This window comes from Tribolium madens, unplaced genomic scaffold (assembly GCF_015345945.1).
Source record: "Tribolium madens isolate multiple individuals breed KSU strain unplaced genomic scaffold, Tmad_KSU_1.1 Scaffold_7;HRSCAF=85;Tcas5.2_LG10, whole genome shotgun sequence".
Taxonomy (NCBI): Eukaryota; Metazoa; Arthropoda; class Insecta; order Coleoptera; family Tenebrionidae; genus Tribolium; species Tribolium madens.
Window position 1 is genome coordinate 3,854,872 of NW_025401050.1, and position 18,040 is coordinate 3,872,911.

The 18,040-nt window shown below is 31.0% G+C and overlaps 4 protein-coding genes across 9 annotated transcripts; 2 read left to right on the forward strand and 2 right to left on the reverse strand.

The window, feature by feature from the left end:
* Positions 1-2,320: 2,320 nt before the first annotated feature.
* LOC123009454 (FAST kinase domain-containing protein 4) lies at positions 2,321-5,779 on the reverse strand. The gene is made up of 7 exons (XM_044405774.1): positions 4,966-5,779; positions 4,651-4,918; positions 3,222-3,352; positions 3,029-3,173; positions 2,745-2,978; positions 2,615-2,693; positions 2,321-2,566 (listed from the first exon to the last, which is right to left on the reverse strand). Exons 1-7 carry the CDS (start codon positions 5,491-5,493, stop codon positions 2,365-2,367), a joined length of 1,587 nt encoding a protein of 528 aa, XP_044261709.1. The 5' UTR covers positions 5,494-5,779; the 3' UTR covers positions 2,321-2,364.
* A 20-nt stretch (positions 5,780-5,799) lies between these two features.
* Positions 5,800-7,569, forward strand: LOC123009455 (threonine aspartase 1). The gene is made up of 5 exons (XM_044405775.1): positions 5,800-6,074; positions 6,124-6,669; positions 6,721-6,951; positions 7,001-7,152; positions 7,205-7,569. Exons 1-5 carry the CDS (start codon positions 6,047-6,049, stop codon positions 7,298-7,300), a joined length of 1,053 nt encoding a protein of 350 aa, XP_044261710.1. The 5' UTR covers positions 5,800-6,046; the 3' UTR covers positions 7,301-7,569.
* On the reverse strand, positions 7,250-11,746 carry LOC123009456. 5 transcript variants are annotated; one of them, XM_044405778.1, is made up of 4 exons: positions 7,988-9,732; positions 7,707-7,943; positions 7,548-7,659; positions 7,250-7,488 (listed from the first exon to the last, which is right to left on the reverse strand). In XM_044405778.1, the coding sequence occupies exons 1-4, from the start codon at positions 8,276-8,278 to the stop codon at positions 7,343-7,345; spliced, it is 786 nt and encodes a 261-aa protein (XP_044261713.1). In that variant the 5' UTR covers positions 8,279-9,732; the 3' UTR covers positions 7,250-7,342. The 5 variants fall into 5 exon arrangements, with proteins under 5 accessions (XP_044261713.1, XP_044261715.1, XP_044261712.1 ...); XM_044405780.1 differs by lacking the exons at positions 7,707-7,943; positions 7,988-9,732 and adding exons at positions 11,111-11,242; positions 11,316-11,746 and having other exon boundaries at positions 7,262-7,488; XM_044405777.1 differs by having other exon boundaries at positions 7,267-7,500; positions 7,707-7,940; positions 7,988-9,729.
* Positions 11,091-16,329, forward strand: LOC123009453 (general transcription factor IIF subunit 1). Of its 2 annotated transcripts, none has more exons than XM_044405773.1 (6): positions 11,091-11,669; positions 14,477-14,506; positions 14,567-14,754; positions 14,798-15,693; positions 15,741-15,963; positions 16,017-16,328. In XM_044405773.1, the coding sequence occupies exons 2-6, from the start codon at positions 14,483-14,485 to the stop codon at positions 16,219-16,221; spliced, it is 1,536 nt and encodes a 511-aa protein (XP_044261708.1). In that variant the 5' UTR covers positions 11,091-11,669; positions 14,477-14,482; the 3' UTR covers positions 16,222-16,328. The 2 variants fall into 2 exon arrangements, with proteins under 2 accessions (XP_044261708.1, XP_044261706.1); XM_044405771.1 differs by lacking the exon at positions 11,091-11,669 and adding an exon at positions 11,772-11,909 and having other exon boundaries at positions 16,017-16,329.
* Positions 16,330-18,040: the final 1,711 nt, after the last annotated feature.

Sequence of the window (18,040 nt, forward strand, 5' to 3'; positions counted from 1 at the left end):
GGTGGAGAAGAGGAACTATCAGAATAATTTTTCATGTAGTTATTCATATTTGCTAATCTATTTAGAAGTAATAAACATTTTTGAGCATGCATGCTTTTTGCTTTTTAATTTAAACTAGTGTACATTTATAAAAAAAAAAAAACGTGCTTTCAAAAATAAATATGAACTAGAATAAATCTTTAACTAGAGGAGGTATATTTTAGTAAAACAAGCCAGTTAAGTAGTAGTGTTTGCAAATATTTTAGAAATAAATTTAATTTATATATATTTTTTATTAACAGAAAAAACATGTTAAATGGCTCAAGTATTTCCGGAAGTAGTGCCTCTTGTAAAATTTCTCCAACTTCAAGTGCCTTTTTTTCTGGAATTCATCTTCCTTTTGAATTATTTCAGTTTTCAGTAGGTTTTCTACTGTCCACACACATAACAAACATTCTTGCTTGTTTGTTACATCCAACTGTCCCTGGATTTGATAAAACCAGTCATGATTTTATTAATTTTGAAAACACATTCAGTTTTGAATTTCCAAAACATAATTAATTTCTTTTTTATGGTTCAAAAGCCGTATAGGACATTTTAATTCTTCGTTTTTAATGATACTCTCTGGCGATGCTCCCAAAAAAAACTTTTCTATCAATAAATAATCACAACGTTCAACAATAATATTATTTTCAAGGAAATGGTTGACTACCTACCTGGTTTGTTAATTTGTTTTCAGATATTTAAATAAGAATAGTAAAATAGAAACAGACCAAAAATTATTTGAAATAAAAGCAATAATTATTATGTAGTCTGTATGTATGAGAATTATAAATTACATACCTTGAAATTGTAATGAAATTATAATTTTCATTTACTTGAAAGGTATTGATTGTAAAGCAATCTTAAAAATCTTTAAAATCTGCTTTTACAAGTCCATGACATCTGTGTTATCGGTTGGTCGGCGGGTGTGATTGTAAATTTTGGTCTAATTGTTTGCGGTTACATTTTATGTGGGGTTGTAAATAATCTTGTGCTCACTTGGTTTTCGATTCCAAATCATTCTACCTCTGTAGAGGTGTTATTTATAAATATTTTTTTACCGGACTTGAAATTATCAACTTTAGATACTTACAACAAACTACATTGTGACTTTTTTAGAAGTTCGAAAAAACGTCTTAAAATGTAATTTTTAAAAATGATCATTTTTAGTCAAATTTTCGCTACCTTTATTTGAATTTGTACGTAGCCTATCGCAATTCTAAAAAAAATCAAAATGTAGAAAAAATAATCTCTACTACATGATACCAAAATCATAAAAACATCTTTAGCCGATTTATAAACTTCGGCTTCGCCTCGGTTTACAAAATTCAACCTCATCTGTTATTTGCCTACATATCGGACTTATGACGTTAATAACTGTTGTTGAATTTTGATTAAATATAGGTTTCTGCTCATACGACAAATCTTCCCAACTTACTTTGATTTCCAATTTAAAAGAAATAACATACACGGTGAATAAAAAGTATGGAACCAAGCGTTTTTTCGTGAACTAACCACTTTACGAAAAGAATAATTAGTGTAGCGTAAAGTAAAATTAAAATGTGACCGTTTATCCAAAATAAAATTTTTTGAAATTGTTTTTAGTTTTCGAGTTTTGCAACAAAAAATTTTCTTTTAATGGCAACTTACTGTCATATTTTTTTAATTAAAAAGTATGATCTAAAAATGATTTCTAATTAAATAAAATTATTTTTAACTAGTAGGTTTTTTTAAATAAATTCTCAAAGTTGCATTCCGACCTCATCACGAAAATTTTTCGAACTTATTTTTTTCGTAAATTAATTTGCGAAAAAAACGCTTGGTTCCATACTTTTTATTTACCGTGTATTTAATTTAGTAGTGATTGCGGCAAAAAATCACCCCTCTCATAAATAATACTGTATTGTCCTTAAAAAATTTCAACCAATCCAGTAATGGCATTATTTAAAATTTATCCAATCAGGTAAGAGCATCATCGAATATCCTGCATGACATCCTTGAATATTCTTAGTTTACTCGTAAAAATATTCGCGTATTTGGCATGCACTCGGGATATAATAATTGAATATCCACTCTATTAACAAGAAATCGACCAAAATTTTGAAAAAAATCGGCAACTTCTGAATTAGATCAAGTAACGTTTTTTTTTCCTTTAAGGGGTCTTAGAGACCCGAAAAAGTCCACCAATCGTTGATCAATCGTTTTGAGTTTTGGAAAATTCAAGAAATGGAACCAAATTGCGTTTTTCCACTCCTATAGACTCGTAAAAAAACACGCCGATAGAAACAAAAACGCTCGATAAAACTCAAAAATTCTTTATTTATCTATAATAAATTACAGTATTTACTTGACAATATTTTTTAATTTGCTTTCTAAATACTGGACCCGTTGTACTAACTTGTCCGTTATTTTAAATTCCGTGTATGGAATGGTCAATACCTTATAACCACAAGCTTCAAGTAGCCGAGAATTGAGGACATTAGCACCAGTAGGTTCAACTTTGCCTATACACATATTGTGGTAGTCGTATGCTATTAAAGCAACTCTAAAAAAATTAATTAGTCACATAACAGAAAAATAGTAGATTATATACTTAGTTAAATCAGGTTTGTTGGAATTTTCTTTAGTGATTGGAAGTGGATTACACTTTTTATCAAGCAAACATTCCACATCTACAAAAAATAAATTTAAGCACTGTTGAACTTATTTGAAATATTTCGTACCAATCGAAAATCCTAGTCCTGTATTGACATCAAAATTTAAGTTGTCAGACTGTATTAAGTTTTTCACAGTATCTAAAACACACTCAACCATTTCTCCGTTCTCCTTAGTCCTCACAATGTTCACATTGTGGATGTCTGATAGAGGCGCCAACGTATCACCGTTGAAATCTTTCATTAAATATTTTGCGGCACCATTGATATTTAAAAGTTTTACTTTCCCAAACACATTCGCTCCTGTCAAATTATAAAATGAAACTCTTCATTTCAACCACCCAACCAAATACCTTCAATTTTTTCAACAAAATCCTGCTCTAGAACGCTGGAAACATGATCATGGGAGGCTTGTTTTAGCACTACCAGTGACCAAACAAAGTCTAGCCACACCAAAGGTTTTCTTGCTTCCGAAATTGTCAATTGTGGCACCAACACCTAAAACAAATTTTTCAATAAAAGTGCAAACAATCGTCGAAAATATACTTTGAAGAGTTCGTCAGAATTGCTTGGCAAGTAGTTGACTGTAGCCAAAGTCACAAACAAGCTGAAAATATCGTTAGATCGACAAATCGAATGATTTTGCAAAATCCATTCACTCAACAAATCTAAAACTTCTAAAAAATAAGTTTAGTCAAAACTTGTCAATTTAGATTTGGATATCTAAAGACTAGGATACGACACGATGTAAAACAAAACGTCCCCGTTTTCGATAGTTCCATTAGTGAGGCCAGATAGCGCAGTTCCTTTCCCGTTTAAGTTTTAAGAGCAATGAAATAAAAAACTGGCTATATTTACATAACGGTGAGCAAAACGCAAATAAAGCAAATATAGACAGATAGAGCATTAAATTCATAATAATAAGAAATAAAAGTAATGCAAAAATTTTATTAAAAACTATATTTTAAAACAATTTCAAACATTTAGCAATCTGCACCCCGTTTCATATTTTTTAAAATGTTGCGAATACGGTTTAAGATACAAGAAAAATATAAAAAAAAAAGTTGTAGAGAATAAAATTTTCAAGAAAACAGTCCGCGTTAGATACCTCTACCTTCAATGGTTTAGGTCCTAAAGACGTTCAAAGACGCTCAAGTGACGAATACGTGTCATTCGGTGGTCAAGAGACAAAAAATTAATTTGAACCTAAACGGTTAAAGATAGAGATATGGTCTCGCGGACTTTTTTATAGGAAATTTAATTCTCTACAACTTTGTTCTCTACATTTTTTTTGTATCTTCAACCGTATTCGCAGCGTTCTCAAAAATATCGAAAACAGTATTAAAAATAAATTATAAACAATTATTATCAGTTTGCGTTCCGGCCAATATTTTTGAGAACGCTGCGAATATGGTTAAAGATACAAAAAAAGTGTAAGAAACAAAATTGTAGAGAATAAAATTTGCTACAAAAAAGTCCACGAGACCATATTTCTATCTTCAACGGTTTAGGTTTAAATTGCTTTAGTGTTCCTCTGGCACTGAATCACCCGAATCCGTAGCTTGAGCGGCTTTGAACGTCTTTGAGGCCCAAACCATTAAAGATAGAGGTATGGTCTCGCCGACTTTTTACTAGAAAATTTTATTCTCTACTACTTTCTTTCTTACATTTTTCTTGTATCTTCAACCGTATTCGCAGCATTTTGACAAACATGTAACGAAGCACAGATTTTAAATATTTTTTTCTCATATATCTCGTGAAAAATTTAGTCGTTCGTTTTCCACAGCTTATTAAGAATGTAAAGCTCAACGTTTTTGCATTTTTTTTTCCAAGCAATTAGGACACTGCTTGAATTTAAATTAATTTAAAACGATTTGAAACTGAGACTAATTTTTTGGGTCCAAAAATCGAGCAATTTTGTATCTCGTTTCGTCTCCTAGTATGTAGTTCTCCGTAATTTAGATTAAAATCTAACCATTGTTTTTATATTTCAGTAAGCCAAGACTGGTAACGATTGATCCCACAACTGAACTTTTCTTAACATCTTTCTTAATTTCGACAGTAATATCTTCACAGATCTTAGCAAGTAAATTATCGTCAATGAAGTTTAAGTTGCACATGCTGTATAATAAATCTGCGCTCTGTTTTAAATTCAGTGTCTCACCACTGGCTGCTACGTTATATGCCAAAGTGCGTAGTAAAACCACTGATCGGCGTTTTCGCGTTGTGAGAGTCGACATCACCTAAAATTATTCAAAAATAAAAAACAAGACACTAAACAGAATCTTACTTTGATCATTTGTGGCAATGTTAAGTTGTTTATAAGCCTCGCGGCTTCATCATCGGCTGTGACGCTGAGCACTGTCGATAAATCCTCACTTCGTGACACCATAGCTCTGTTCACTTTCGCCCCCTTGCTCAAAATTCGACACAGTTTGATGAAGCGATGATCATTCTCAAACTCTGACAATTGGGTTTTCCCGGACGATGACCATTCGGCCAAAGTTGAAACCACTTTAAGGGCATGTTTTCTTGAAACTCCACTTCCCTCTGATATTGATAATAATTCGTTAATGTCACCGGCTTTGCTTATTTTATCATCAGTCAAGGGAGTTTTTACTTCGTTTTGAAGGGAGGCAAACACGGCCGCAACCATGCTGCTTTGGGGGCTCCCGGACTTTTTCGGCTTCAATTTCACCTGGATTTCGCTCACTTTCGCCTCCGCTATGGTCGATTTTAGGTAGATTTCGTATCGAGAGACGTTCAGGTTTTTGCCGTTTTTTAGGTTATTTAGGACGGTTTGGCCTATTTTAAGCATTTTGGGGAAAATTCTACTGCTATTCTCACAATAAAACTCGTTTTTTAGACCGTTCCTCCTATGACATAATAGGTGTGCGATGTTCTAACCTCACTTCTTTCAAAATTGTTTCACAGGGTTATAAATACGAAGATTATAAAGCAGTACGTAGAAAATATTTTAGAAACGTTACTTAAATATGTTTTCAGTAAGACCTTTATAGTAAAACACAGTTTCAATTAAAAAACATTCATAATAATTAACCTCACTTTTTAGTAACACCTTTTGACAAAATGACAAGAAAAGAAATTCCCCATTTTGAGGTCTAAAGAATACAGTAATTGCGAAACTCTTTATTCGTTTAATAATAAAAACTAGACGCAAATACACTACTATGCAATTATTATTATGTATTTTTTAAACAAACAAGTCTTTAATCGCGTTGTTTAATAATTATTGCTGTTTTCGCTATTACCGTATTTCGTACGAGTTGGGTGCATCAAAATTTTAAACTTCTAACCTCAGAATTGTGGTTCGTTTTAAGTGGAAATAACACAGATGTGGGTGAAGCAAAATGAGTGGCATTGTTGCCGTTCATTGTGGTGAGTCTCATCTTTGTGTCCCTTGAAATTGGTAAAAACCCTTATTTAGGTGCCGGTACACACAACAGTTCCCATTTTGTAAAATACAACAAATTATCAAAAAAAGCTTGCAGAAAAGGCATTGAAGTGTTGCGAAGTGGAGGAACAGCATTGGAGGCTGTGAAAGTGATAATTGCAGTGTTAGAAGACGACCCTTTAACAAACTGTGGTTTCGGCTCTAACCTCACTAATGAAGGAACAGTTGAGACTGATGCGTCAATTATGGACGGGAGAACCCTGATTTATGGGGGCTGTGGAGCGTTGAAAAATGTCAAAAACCCTATAGAGTTAGCATACGACATCTGTGTCAAGCAACTCGAGCCTTTGCCGTTTGGGTTAATTCCACCGTCGTTTCTTGTTGGCAAGGGGGCTGTCCAACATGCCAAGAGTGCCGGTTTAAGAATAGTCAATCAGAAGTCGTTAGTTAGTGCAAAGGCTTTGAAACAGTATCAGAAGTTTCAGAAATTGGTGGACACAAGGAACAGTGAGCTATTGGATACTGTGGGGGCTGTGTGTGTTGACAATAATGGACATGTAGCGGCCGGTTGCAGTTCAGGTATGAAGGTTTCTGGTGTGTTATTTCAGAATTTGTAAAGACTTATTCTAGGGGGTATACTTTTAAAGCGCCCTGGTCGAGTTGGCCAAGCTGCTGTTTATGCAAGTGGAGTTTGGGCCGATAGTTTTAGTCGAGACACAGAAAATTCGGTGGCTGTTTGTACTTCAGGATGTGGAGAACATCTCATGCGAACTCAGTTGGCTAAGGAAATTGCTGAGGAGGTCAAAAGTAGTGCGTGTCCTACTGTAGGACTCAGTCAGGCCATAACTGATAAGTTTTTGAGTAAGATTTGTGTAAGAAATGTTTTTTTTTTTAATTTTATTATTTCCAGATTCAAGATTTTTGAGAAATGTTTCTGCAAAACTCTGTGGGGCTTTAGTGTTGCATATAGACAATAAAACCGGTGATTCTGCCGTTCTTTGGGCACACACCACCGAATCAATGAGTATTGGGTTTATGAAGTGCGGTGATGAGAATCCAAAGGTGAAAAATTAAATTTAATAGAATAGTGGTAATTTTTATTTTATTTTTGTAGGCCTTAATATCTGAATTACCTGCGGGTGTCTCAGTGGGGACCAAAGTAAATGTCAGCGGTATATACAACTACTGTGATAGTAAGGAAAAAGTCTGAATAAGAGACTGAATACTTTTTATTTTTTTACTTAACACTTAACTATTTTTTATTTGCTGTGTCTAAAATACTTTTAAAGTCAGTACTGAAGCTTTCACTCGAGTTTGTCTTTGGCATGGCGGCATTTTCAACACCTCGTGACGTTCCAGGGGCTCTAAAAATTTCATCTCCACTCTCGTCGTCGTCATCTTCAGAAGGCACTGAAAAATTAAATGATTTGTTGACACTCTTTTTAAAGTATAATTACCTAAATAGGCGGGATGCCTAAACCTGTTTTTCCATATTTTGTAACCGGCGTATCCCACTCCTGACAGGACCATAAGGGTTCCAAAAACAATCACTACACGGTATATGTTGACCTAGAAAATAATATGTAACGTAAACAAAGTTCCAAATTGTTGCCCACCTTAATTGTCGCAATTTTTTGTTCAAATTTCAGTTTTTTTATTGGACATTTGGGAACACCACCTTCTTCTATAAGCTCTTTTATTTCATTTTGTTTTTCTTTAATTTTGTGACATATTTTCGATAAATTTGGCACAACAAAGCCGAAAATAGCACCAGAAATGCGCTCTTTTAAATATGTGAATTTATCGGTTTTTTGTTCCGTTTCATCATTCGTTTCATTAGAATCTTCCTCCTGCTACGTGTGAGTAAATAAACAGCGATTGACTTAACAGTATTTACCTTTTGCACACCTCTCTCACTTATCTCAATTTCATATAATTTTCGTTCAATGTAATAGTTTTTATCTTTGAGAAAATGACAATTTTCTTCTAAAATCTTGTTTTTGAACTCCAATAGATTTATGGCCTTTTCCATTTCGGCGTTTTCCTGTTCTAATTCCATGATAACTTTCGCGAAGTCTATTTTTGTGGGTTTGTTTTTGCTTAAATATTTACTGTACCTTATTCGAATTTTTGATTGATTGTTTTTGAAAAAGACTGAATTATTGTTACAACCAATCTTATTTTCCATATTTACTAATAAATAAAATACTGAAAAATGTTAGTGAACTGATCACTTTACTGCTGTAATATTTCGTTTCAAGGTGCTTTGAATTACGCAATTGGTGTAAAAACCGGTAGGTAGATGTATTATTATTTGTATGTGCACTCATGGTTGCATGAATTTTCTATGTGAAATATTTTTTAAATTGATCTGAAAATACTTTAACTCGATTTACGTAATTTGTTTTTGTTGATTTAAGAGTGTGTTCACCTTAGTGGAAATGAGAACTTTGGCATTTGGAATATTGCATAAAAATGCTTTTTTAGCGAGTTAAGTCGTGCATAGATACAAAAATTTAATTATTTTTTTTTATTGAAAAAAAAAAAAAGAAATATGAGAATTTTAACAAACCATTTTGTTTAAATAAAAATTTTACGTTGCCTATCAATAATAACAAACTAGAATTGAAATTTAGCAAACTTTGTAACCATTGTAGTGATACTCGTATTTGTTTCCCAGTCGAGGTTTTCCATGAATATAAATAATGTCGGTTTAAAAAATATTCTAATTTAATTATGCAAGTTCTACTCTATTTCCAATAAACAATTTTTTTCGGAAATTTTACGAAAAACTCATGATTTTTTGTCTTTGCTTCATTTTACCACAAAAATCAATAATCAGATTATTCTGATTATTATTAAAACGGTAATGTTAATATTTTTTTTTGTATTGTAAGTTATAGCTTTTTTATATTAAACTGAACTTAAAAAATGTAACAAACATCATCAATTGAAGTCAAAATACCTCATAAAAATGTGAGAACTTTATTAAATGATTTATTTTTAAATTGAAATTTGTGGAGTTAGTTAAACTAGAAAAATATATGTTTTTAGGACCGAAATTTTAGCTGTTTCAAGGGAATAAATATAATCTGTCACGAAAATAAATATTATGTGTCAGTTCATTAAACATTTGATTAAGAAAATTACACCCAAAAAAAAATATTTTTTATCCGCAAAAGTGACCACTTTTATTACTAAATATCACTACTAACTGCACTAGTCATTCACTAGCTTTCGATAATCTCAATACAAATTCCGATACTGACACTTGATGTTTGTTATAAGCGGTGTTATTATTTCATTACTTGCAAAGCGTCCTGATTGTTTTGTTCATTACTTTCTAATTAAATGTTGGTTTTTAATCTCGTTTGCGGATAAAACCGTATATGTTTTTCGGAGTAAAAGTGAGATTATGTATCTCAACTGAATTATTTGCCTCACTACGGTCAGCAAAAAACTATCACTTTTACTCCTAATAACATAATGTATTATTAAATCAGGTTAACATTTTAAATGTATCCAAATTCATAAGTTTGTACCTAAAATAAAACATAACTAGTTCTCAAAATTCTATACAGGTGCGCCAGAACTTGCGCCCCATATAAGGTAAGATACCAGAACCGTGGAAAAAATGTTAAAAAAAATTATCTATAAAAATTTCGACGTTATGAGAGTTTAAATTTTGCTGTTTGACTCTATTTATTTGTTAATATATATGCTGGAAAAATAATTTTTCAAGTTTTTTTGCTAAAGGCTATTAGAAGAAGAAACAAGGAAGCTATATCCTAAATTGAAACTCTGTTCAATGTTATTTGTGGCTTTTATTGGCAAAATTTTTATAGCTTTAGTACATAATTGTAAAAAAACCTATACAAGATCATCAGTATCATTAAATAGACATAAAAAATGTCAAATGTAAAAAAAATAATGTCAAAAATTTTTGACAGATAGGATTTTTTAAACATTTATTTCATGTTCCTGGTATCTTATCTTACATGAAATTTTTCTTATGGCGCGAGTTCTGACGCACCCTGTACAAATATTTGAAGTGTAAAAATACATCCTTTCTATTTTCATTCTCTTTACTGTTAAAACTGTAATTTTATTCGTACCTAACGATGTATTTTAATACACAACAAAGTATATTAAAACAATTTGTTATACAAATAAAAACCAAACAAACCACTTTTAAAGGAATATTTACATAATAATATAGAAAAACAAGGCAACAAACTAAAAGACACCTCCATTCCAATATTTTGATACCTATTGAAAATTAATGTTATCTTATATTTTTTTTTACTTTAATAAAGTGTTTAATTACAGTTTTGAAAAATAATGGACACTATGACAACTAATTTATTCTACTTTTTACTTGCTACTTTTTATTGAAAAAAAAATCATCTTGTTACTTTCACAACGTAAAACTTCTCTCGCCACGGCATTCAGTTAATTTGTTCATTATTCAAAATTAAGAACAAAAATAATAAAAAAATAACGTAGTTCAAATTCTGTTTATTTATTACTGAGTATAAGCTGAATTTTTTTTTCAAAAACGTAGTTAAGAGGGTAGTGAAAATTTTATAAACGTTTGTCTTGTAGATTACGTTTAATAGAATGTCAAAATATTTCAAATATAGGACTATAGAAGGTTGGATCGAACATCATAATGATGCCTTCGAAAATTTTGTGAATGCTGACTTTTAATTTACATTTTGGAAAAAAAATCAAATTTTAATAATTTTTTAACACGAGACGTGTTCAAAAATTAGTAAATTTGACAGGTAACTGAATATACTATTCAAGACATACGTTCATAAAAATTTTCAAAGCTTTTTTGATAATATTTTTATTTATTAAACTCACGATAGTTTTAACTAGAACAACAATACCTGTATTTGAAACAGTATGATAGCAAATTTTCTTTTTAATGATCATCATTTATAGAAAAAGAATTATGTATACAATTTTCTACTTTTAAATAATTTATGAATTTGGAATTCTTATCTGTACATACATTAGGATCATGCTCGTAAACATCTTCCCAGTCCGCCTTGACAATCATCCGGATGGAACGAATATTCACTGATTCTTTTGAAACTCCTCGAGAAACGCAATTGTAGACACCTTCCTCATCTTTTGAAACAGCCTTTAAAAAAATTTAAAAAAAATGTACAAATGTTAATTTCTGACGCGCTCAAGTCAATGCACCTTGAACTCACCTTCACTGTTAAATTTCCCGATAGCACTTCATATTTAAATTTTGCATTGTCGTACTGATAAGACGGCCCCACGAAAATATTTTTCTCGCCGACGAACCAAAAGAAAAACGTATGGTCCTCATCATTACTGCCACACACCAAAGTAACAGTTTCACCGAAAGGTACTTCAAGTGTCACTTGTTTCGTCGGACTGGCTTTAATTTTGTGTAACAAATATAAGACAAGAGTCATAAATAAAACTGTTGTGCTTTGATTTATCATCCACATGGTTTAATTACACTCGAGTGAATCGTGAAGAGGAGGTCAAATCGATCCGATGAAGTCTTACTGAGACTAATTTATTTTGAAAATGTTGTGAGTGAAAATTATCTCGTGATCTTTAAACGCTTATAGACGGGCGTCTCGACGTCACTGCACTGTCACATATGTAATTTTAGATCAAAAACGTCTCACTTTAGCCAAGACGAGACTCTTTTTCGTAACTAATGTTGGCATTTGAGGCCTTAGATTTATTTATTATTTTGTGATGAAATGTTAACATTGGGTGACGTTCATCAATATGTAGAAAAATTTTCCGCTGCTTGGAAAAAAAAGGTATAAAAAGTATGAATTCCGGGAGTACGAAATAATAAATCGAAAAATAAAAAATTTTCAAATCCTGTCAAAATTTAACATATCATGTAAAATGATCGGGGATATTGCTGGATCGATAGTCTGTGAGTTATTTTTTTTTTAATTGTAAGAATTTAATATAAATGTTTCATTACCCTAAACAAAAACTCCGAGCGATTCCGGGTTTTTGTGACTAGGTACAGTCCGATTTTTTATTATATGCGTATGGATCAATTAAAAATTTTAAAAACGTACTTATGGCTATCTCTTTTCAACATTTGTAAACAGCTCGTTGCTCTATCACTACCTATTTGTGTAAGGTCGGTCACGCTATTTATCTCACTTTAACAAATGCGATTAAAGTAACGCAGGTCTAGTGACGTATGTACGTCAAAAAGTGTATTTTGGCGTCAAGTAGGTCATTTGTAATTTTATTTTTAATGAGGATAACTGTTTTGAGGCTAATATTTATACTCTTTATGGAATCATAAGAAACTTTATTTTTTAATTTTAGTATTAAAATATCAGAGGCTGTCAAATGTCAAAAACATTACATAATCTAACCTAGATTTGAATAATTTTTTTAATTGTAGTAAGACTTATAAATAGTTTTTGAAAAAAAGAACATTATTTGCATTTTTCAACGTCGGAACTATTATAGGATTGTTGGAAAAAGTCAGGTCAGCGTGAAAAACTCTATAATCGTTTTCATCGAAGTAGTCGTTGAAAGGGTTCATTTTAAGGTGGCAACCATGCAAAAATTCAAACAATCCCATCCTCAATCTTTCCTCAAAAATTATTTTCTTAAATAAATATGTGCACCCCAGTTTTTGAGGTAGCAAAAAATAATTAAAATTAAAACGTAATTATTGATGTGATTAAATTTGTTCTGAATGACATTAATGACACTTTTTGTGTGAATCAGCCTTTATATTAAAGATGCCATTTAGACTTCTACAACCTACTTGATGCACTTTAATATGAAAAAGAGTATACAAGGTGCGCCAGAACTCGCGTCCCAGAGAAAAATTTTAAGTATGATAAGATACCAGGAAAATAGAAAAAATGTTTAAAAAATTCTCTGATAAAAAATTTGACATTTATTTTTTGACTTTTAACTTTTTTATGTCTATTTAATGATACTGATGATTTTGTATATGTTTTTTTACAATTATTTAATAAAAGTACAAAAATGTTGCCAATAAAAGCCACAAATAACATAAAACAGAGTTACAATTTAGGATACAGCTTCCTTGTTTCCTCTTCTGATAGCCTGTAGCAAAAAACTTGGAAAATTATTTTTCAAACAGAAATAAATAGAGTCAAAGTGCAAAATTTAAGTTCTCATGATTTCGAAATTTATAGATAAAATTTTTATTAACATTTTTTCCATGTTCGATTCTGGTATTTGTATAACGGCAAAGGTTTTCAGTTAATATCTCGAATTTTTTTTTTTAAGGTAATGTGAGTAATTTGTAAGAAATACTAATGTTATATTTACCCCCAGTTAGAGTAATGCAAAAACTTAAATTTACCAAAAACTTAAAAAGTCTGCCACTCACTACCGTTTTCATGAGAGTTTAAAAATTGGCTCTACAGTGGCATTTTTTTTACAAAGAAGCAACATTGTTGTTTAAAAGGACGTTTAGTATAAATGCTGGGAACACGAAAAACTAAATTCGAGAAATAAAAAATATTAATTTTACTAAAATTTAGCCAATCATGTAAAATGATTCGGGGATTTTGCCAGTGCAAAGCATTTTGACTTAGGACCGATACTTTTTGAGTTATCAATTTTTTTAATTGTAACAATTTAAATGTTTCATTACCAACTACAGCGTTATCATTTAGGATTGTTTAAGTTGGCAACAGATTTGAAAGCATTTTTGTTAATAATTTGTAACACTGCAACCGGATACCGTTTTGCTTGACAAATAGTTGATGTACAACCCCTCAAGATTGTTAAATTGTTGTTAATCAGAAGCATACTCCAGTGGTTTCTTTTAAAAATTAAAGTCAGGATTGTCAACAGATTCATTCATTCTTGATCACTTTGTAAAACTTCGAACGACTCCGGGTTTTTGTGACTACATGTGTAGATATTTAATCTAATCTAGATTTGAATAATTTTTTCAATTGTAGTAAGTCTTACCATTTTTGGAAAAAACGTGTTTAAAGTTTGGATATTTCTATTTTTGAAACGGCGGAACTATTAGGGTTGTTGGAAAAAGTCAGATACTATCATAATCGACGTGAAAAACTCTATAATAGCATAGGTTTTAAGTTGGTAATTTATAAGGAATGCTAATCTTATTTTACATTTAAATTTTCTGCTAGGTGTAGAAATGCAACATTAAAATCCTAAATTGACCAAAAACTTAACGCGTTTAGGCTACTCCGCGTTTAGTAAGGCATCTGTGTTACCGACATAACTTGTTCTGTGGACATAACCTCTATACTGACATTTATTGACAGCTGTGTTGTAAAGAGGTTTCTAATTAAAGAATTTTTTAATTTATTTAGTTTTCTAATTTGTGATTTGTGATTAGGCCATAATGGCATCAAGTTCGGCGGCTCCCGTAAGTGTAAAATACAGTTTTAGGTCCCGCAAATAGTTTATTTTGTGTTTATTTAAACAGAAGCAGTCGCAGCCCCCCGCCGGAGTCAAGGAATACACAATTAAAGTACCGAAAAACGTCCAGAAACGCTATCACGTGATGCGATTTAATGGCAATCTTGAGGTGGATTTCGCAAAGTGGACGCAGGTCAAGATGGAAAGAGAGAACAATTTGAAAGAGTACAAAAGTGTAGAGGAAGAACAACCAAAGTAATTTTGAGCAATTTGTTGTTTTAATTTAACTGGTGAGTAGGTTTGGTGCAGGTTCGGAATTCGGTCGCGAGGCTAAGGAGGAAGCACGTCGTAAAAAACTGGGAATAGTTGCTAGAAAATACCGCCCTGAGGACCAACCCTGGATTTTGAAGTCTTACGGAAGCACTGTGAAAAAATTCAAAGGGATTAGGGAAGGCGGCGTTTCGGAAAATACAGCCTATTATGTGTTTACCCATGCTGCTGATGGGGCAATTGAGGCTTTTCCATTACACGAATGGTACAAATTTCAGCCCATTCAACGCTACAAAGCTCTAACAGCTGAAGAAGCTGAGCAAGAATTTAATAAACGCAATAAGCATTTGAACTACTTTTCACTCATGTTGAGAAAGAGGTTGAAAGGAGAAGATGATAATGAACTCGACGAAGGAGAGGAAAAAGGTAAAAAGAACGCAAAGAAGTCAAAGGAACTGAAAATATCTGATATGGACGAATGGATGGACAGTTCAGATGATGAAGGATCTGAGGAAGAGGAAAAAGAAGAGGAAGAAGAAAAGAAAGAGAAAAAGAAGAAGAAAGGAAAGAAAGTTGATACCAAAAAGAAGAAGAGAGACACTGATGTTGAAGCATTTGAAGATTCCGATGATGGAGACGGCGAGGGACGAGAATTGGATTATATCAGTGACAGTTCAGAGAGCGAACCTGAAAATACAAATCTAGAGAGTGTAGCTGAAGAAAAAGCTTTACGCAAATTACTAACATCGGATGAAGGTTCCGAAAATGATTCAGATAAATCAGATAAAGAACAAAGTAATGAAGACGAAGAAAACAAAGAGAAAGAAAGCGAGAAAACTGAGGAGAGCACTGACAAGGACAAAAAGAAGAAGAATAAAAAGAAGAACAAAAAAGAGATTAAAAAGGAAGTAAAGAAAGAGAAAGGTATACATTTACGATGTTTGTTTTGTTTTTTATGGTTGTTCTTGTAGAGTCAAACAGTGATTTTAGTTCCGATAGTAGCACGGATGAAGAAACGAAAAAGAAGAAAAATGAAAAGAAAATGAAAAAAGAAGAGAGGGAAGCAAACAGTGCAAATAGTTCCAGATCTGCAACACCAACTGATAACAAGCGGAAATTAGTTAATGATGTAATGGCAGGACCGTCTGCAAAAAAACAGAAATTAGATTTACCGAATTACATTGCTGGCTCGAGGTATTCTTAATTGATTTTAGTTTGATTGAGGAAAGTGTAAAATTTGTTTTTAGTGAGTCTGGAATCACTGAAGATGCTGTTAGGAAATATTTGATGAGGAAGCCGATGACGACAACGGAGCTCTTGCAGAAATTTAAATCGAAAAAAACTGGACTTTCTAGTGAACAACTTGTTAATATTATGACACAAATTTTGAAGAAAATTAATCCGGTGAAACAAACACTGAAGGGAAAGATGTATCTATCTATTAAATCCTGATTGAATGAAATTGTTGTAAAAATTTTGTACGTCAATAATGCGGATTTGTAAGATAATGGGGATTGTAATTAAATAATGATTAATAAAAATCTAAAAAAAAAAAATCTTGTTTTTTTGTTTGTCTCAAATTTTGATTATAAAAATTTTAAAATACCAACAAAAAATTGTAAAACATTTTTACCCACAATTTGGAATTGTGATCATAATTAGACTCGCACAGAATAAAAAATATTTTTTTAAGATACAATTTGAAATACGAATGTATTAAAAAATTGTATATTTTGATTTTTGGGTTATAAAGTTATAATTATGTTTTTTGTAATTTGTCTCTATTTTGATTCTCTAATAGATATATGAAAGAACATGAAAAGGCAACTAAATCATTTAAAATTAGATGGAAAATTACAAAAGAATAGTATAAAATACTCGTTTCGTAATACCTTAAAGCACTCATTCTTTAAAATAACTTGTGGCTGCGCCACTCGTTTTTTAAATTTGAGTTCGTGCCTTAAAACTGGTCTTATGAAACTTGTTTTTTAATATATTATAGTAGTTTTGTGATGATTAAAAAACACATTTAGATGATTCAAAATTGAAAGCGTAAAATAAAATGACAACAAACAAAAAAAACCTGATTTTAAAATATCTTATTATTCTACTACTTAGTAGGAAATATTTAAAACATGGTATTCTGATACGCAATAGCTACTTTTTATAAAATGTTTAAATTTCAACTCTGATGTATAAAGATACGGAAGATATGTTGGTCAAGGTGACGGAAAAAATGATAAATTTTTAGGAAAAGTTATCTATAAATTTTTTTAAAACCATTAATTTTTTTTTTATTTTACTTTAAAATGTTTATTAAAAATCTATAGAGAAATTTTAAAGACGCGAAACATTAAAATTAAAACAAATAAATTTGAGTAATTTCGGCCATTATTCATCGTTTTTTAGCAGCACTTTTGAAATTAACCAATTTTAAATTTTTGAATTGAATTAAATTAATTAATTAAAATTATTCCTAGAGGACACTTGAAAAGTAAAAAAAACAATTTGTTCACAATTTTTAATTGCATTTTTTAAATAATGTTTTTGTATGTTTTTGTAGTCTTATATCTTTTGTCTCTACATAATTAGGTAGTTGTTAATTTTAACGTCGTGGACCAGTTTGACCATAGTTTTGTTATACATAATCCGAGAGGCGTATTTTTTTGTTTATTTGAAAGGTATATTATTTTTAAACAATTTTTGTATGTAAATTTTTGTAGAGTAAAAAATAATATAAGTAAACGTGTCAAAATTTTGGATGTTGGTTATTTATTATTGTTGTTTTTAGAATTGTATTAAAAAGGTTTTAGATTTTAATTTCTTTATGTATGTTGGTGTTAGTTAGCAGTAATGTAATTATCATTAATTTAAACAAAAAAAGTAAATTTACTGGCGTTTATAAACTTAGTATAGAGACAAGTTGGGTTAAATTGTTTTATTTTGACTTGAGGAATCTCAGGTTATTTTATTATTTATATTTACATTTTATTACGTCCTGTATACAGGGTGTGTCAGAAGTCGCCCAAATCAAGTAAGATTAGATACCAGGAACATGGAAAAATGTTAAAAAAATTCTATCTGTCACTTTTTTATGTCTATAAAATGATACTGATGATGTTTGTGATGTTTTTTTATAATTATTTAGTAAAGGTGCAAAAATTTTGTCAATAAAAGTCGCAAATAACATTAAACAGAGTTACAATTTGCTTGTTTCCTTTTCTAATAGCCTGTAGCAAAGAAATTGAAAAAAATAGTCAAAGTAAAAAAA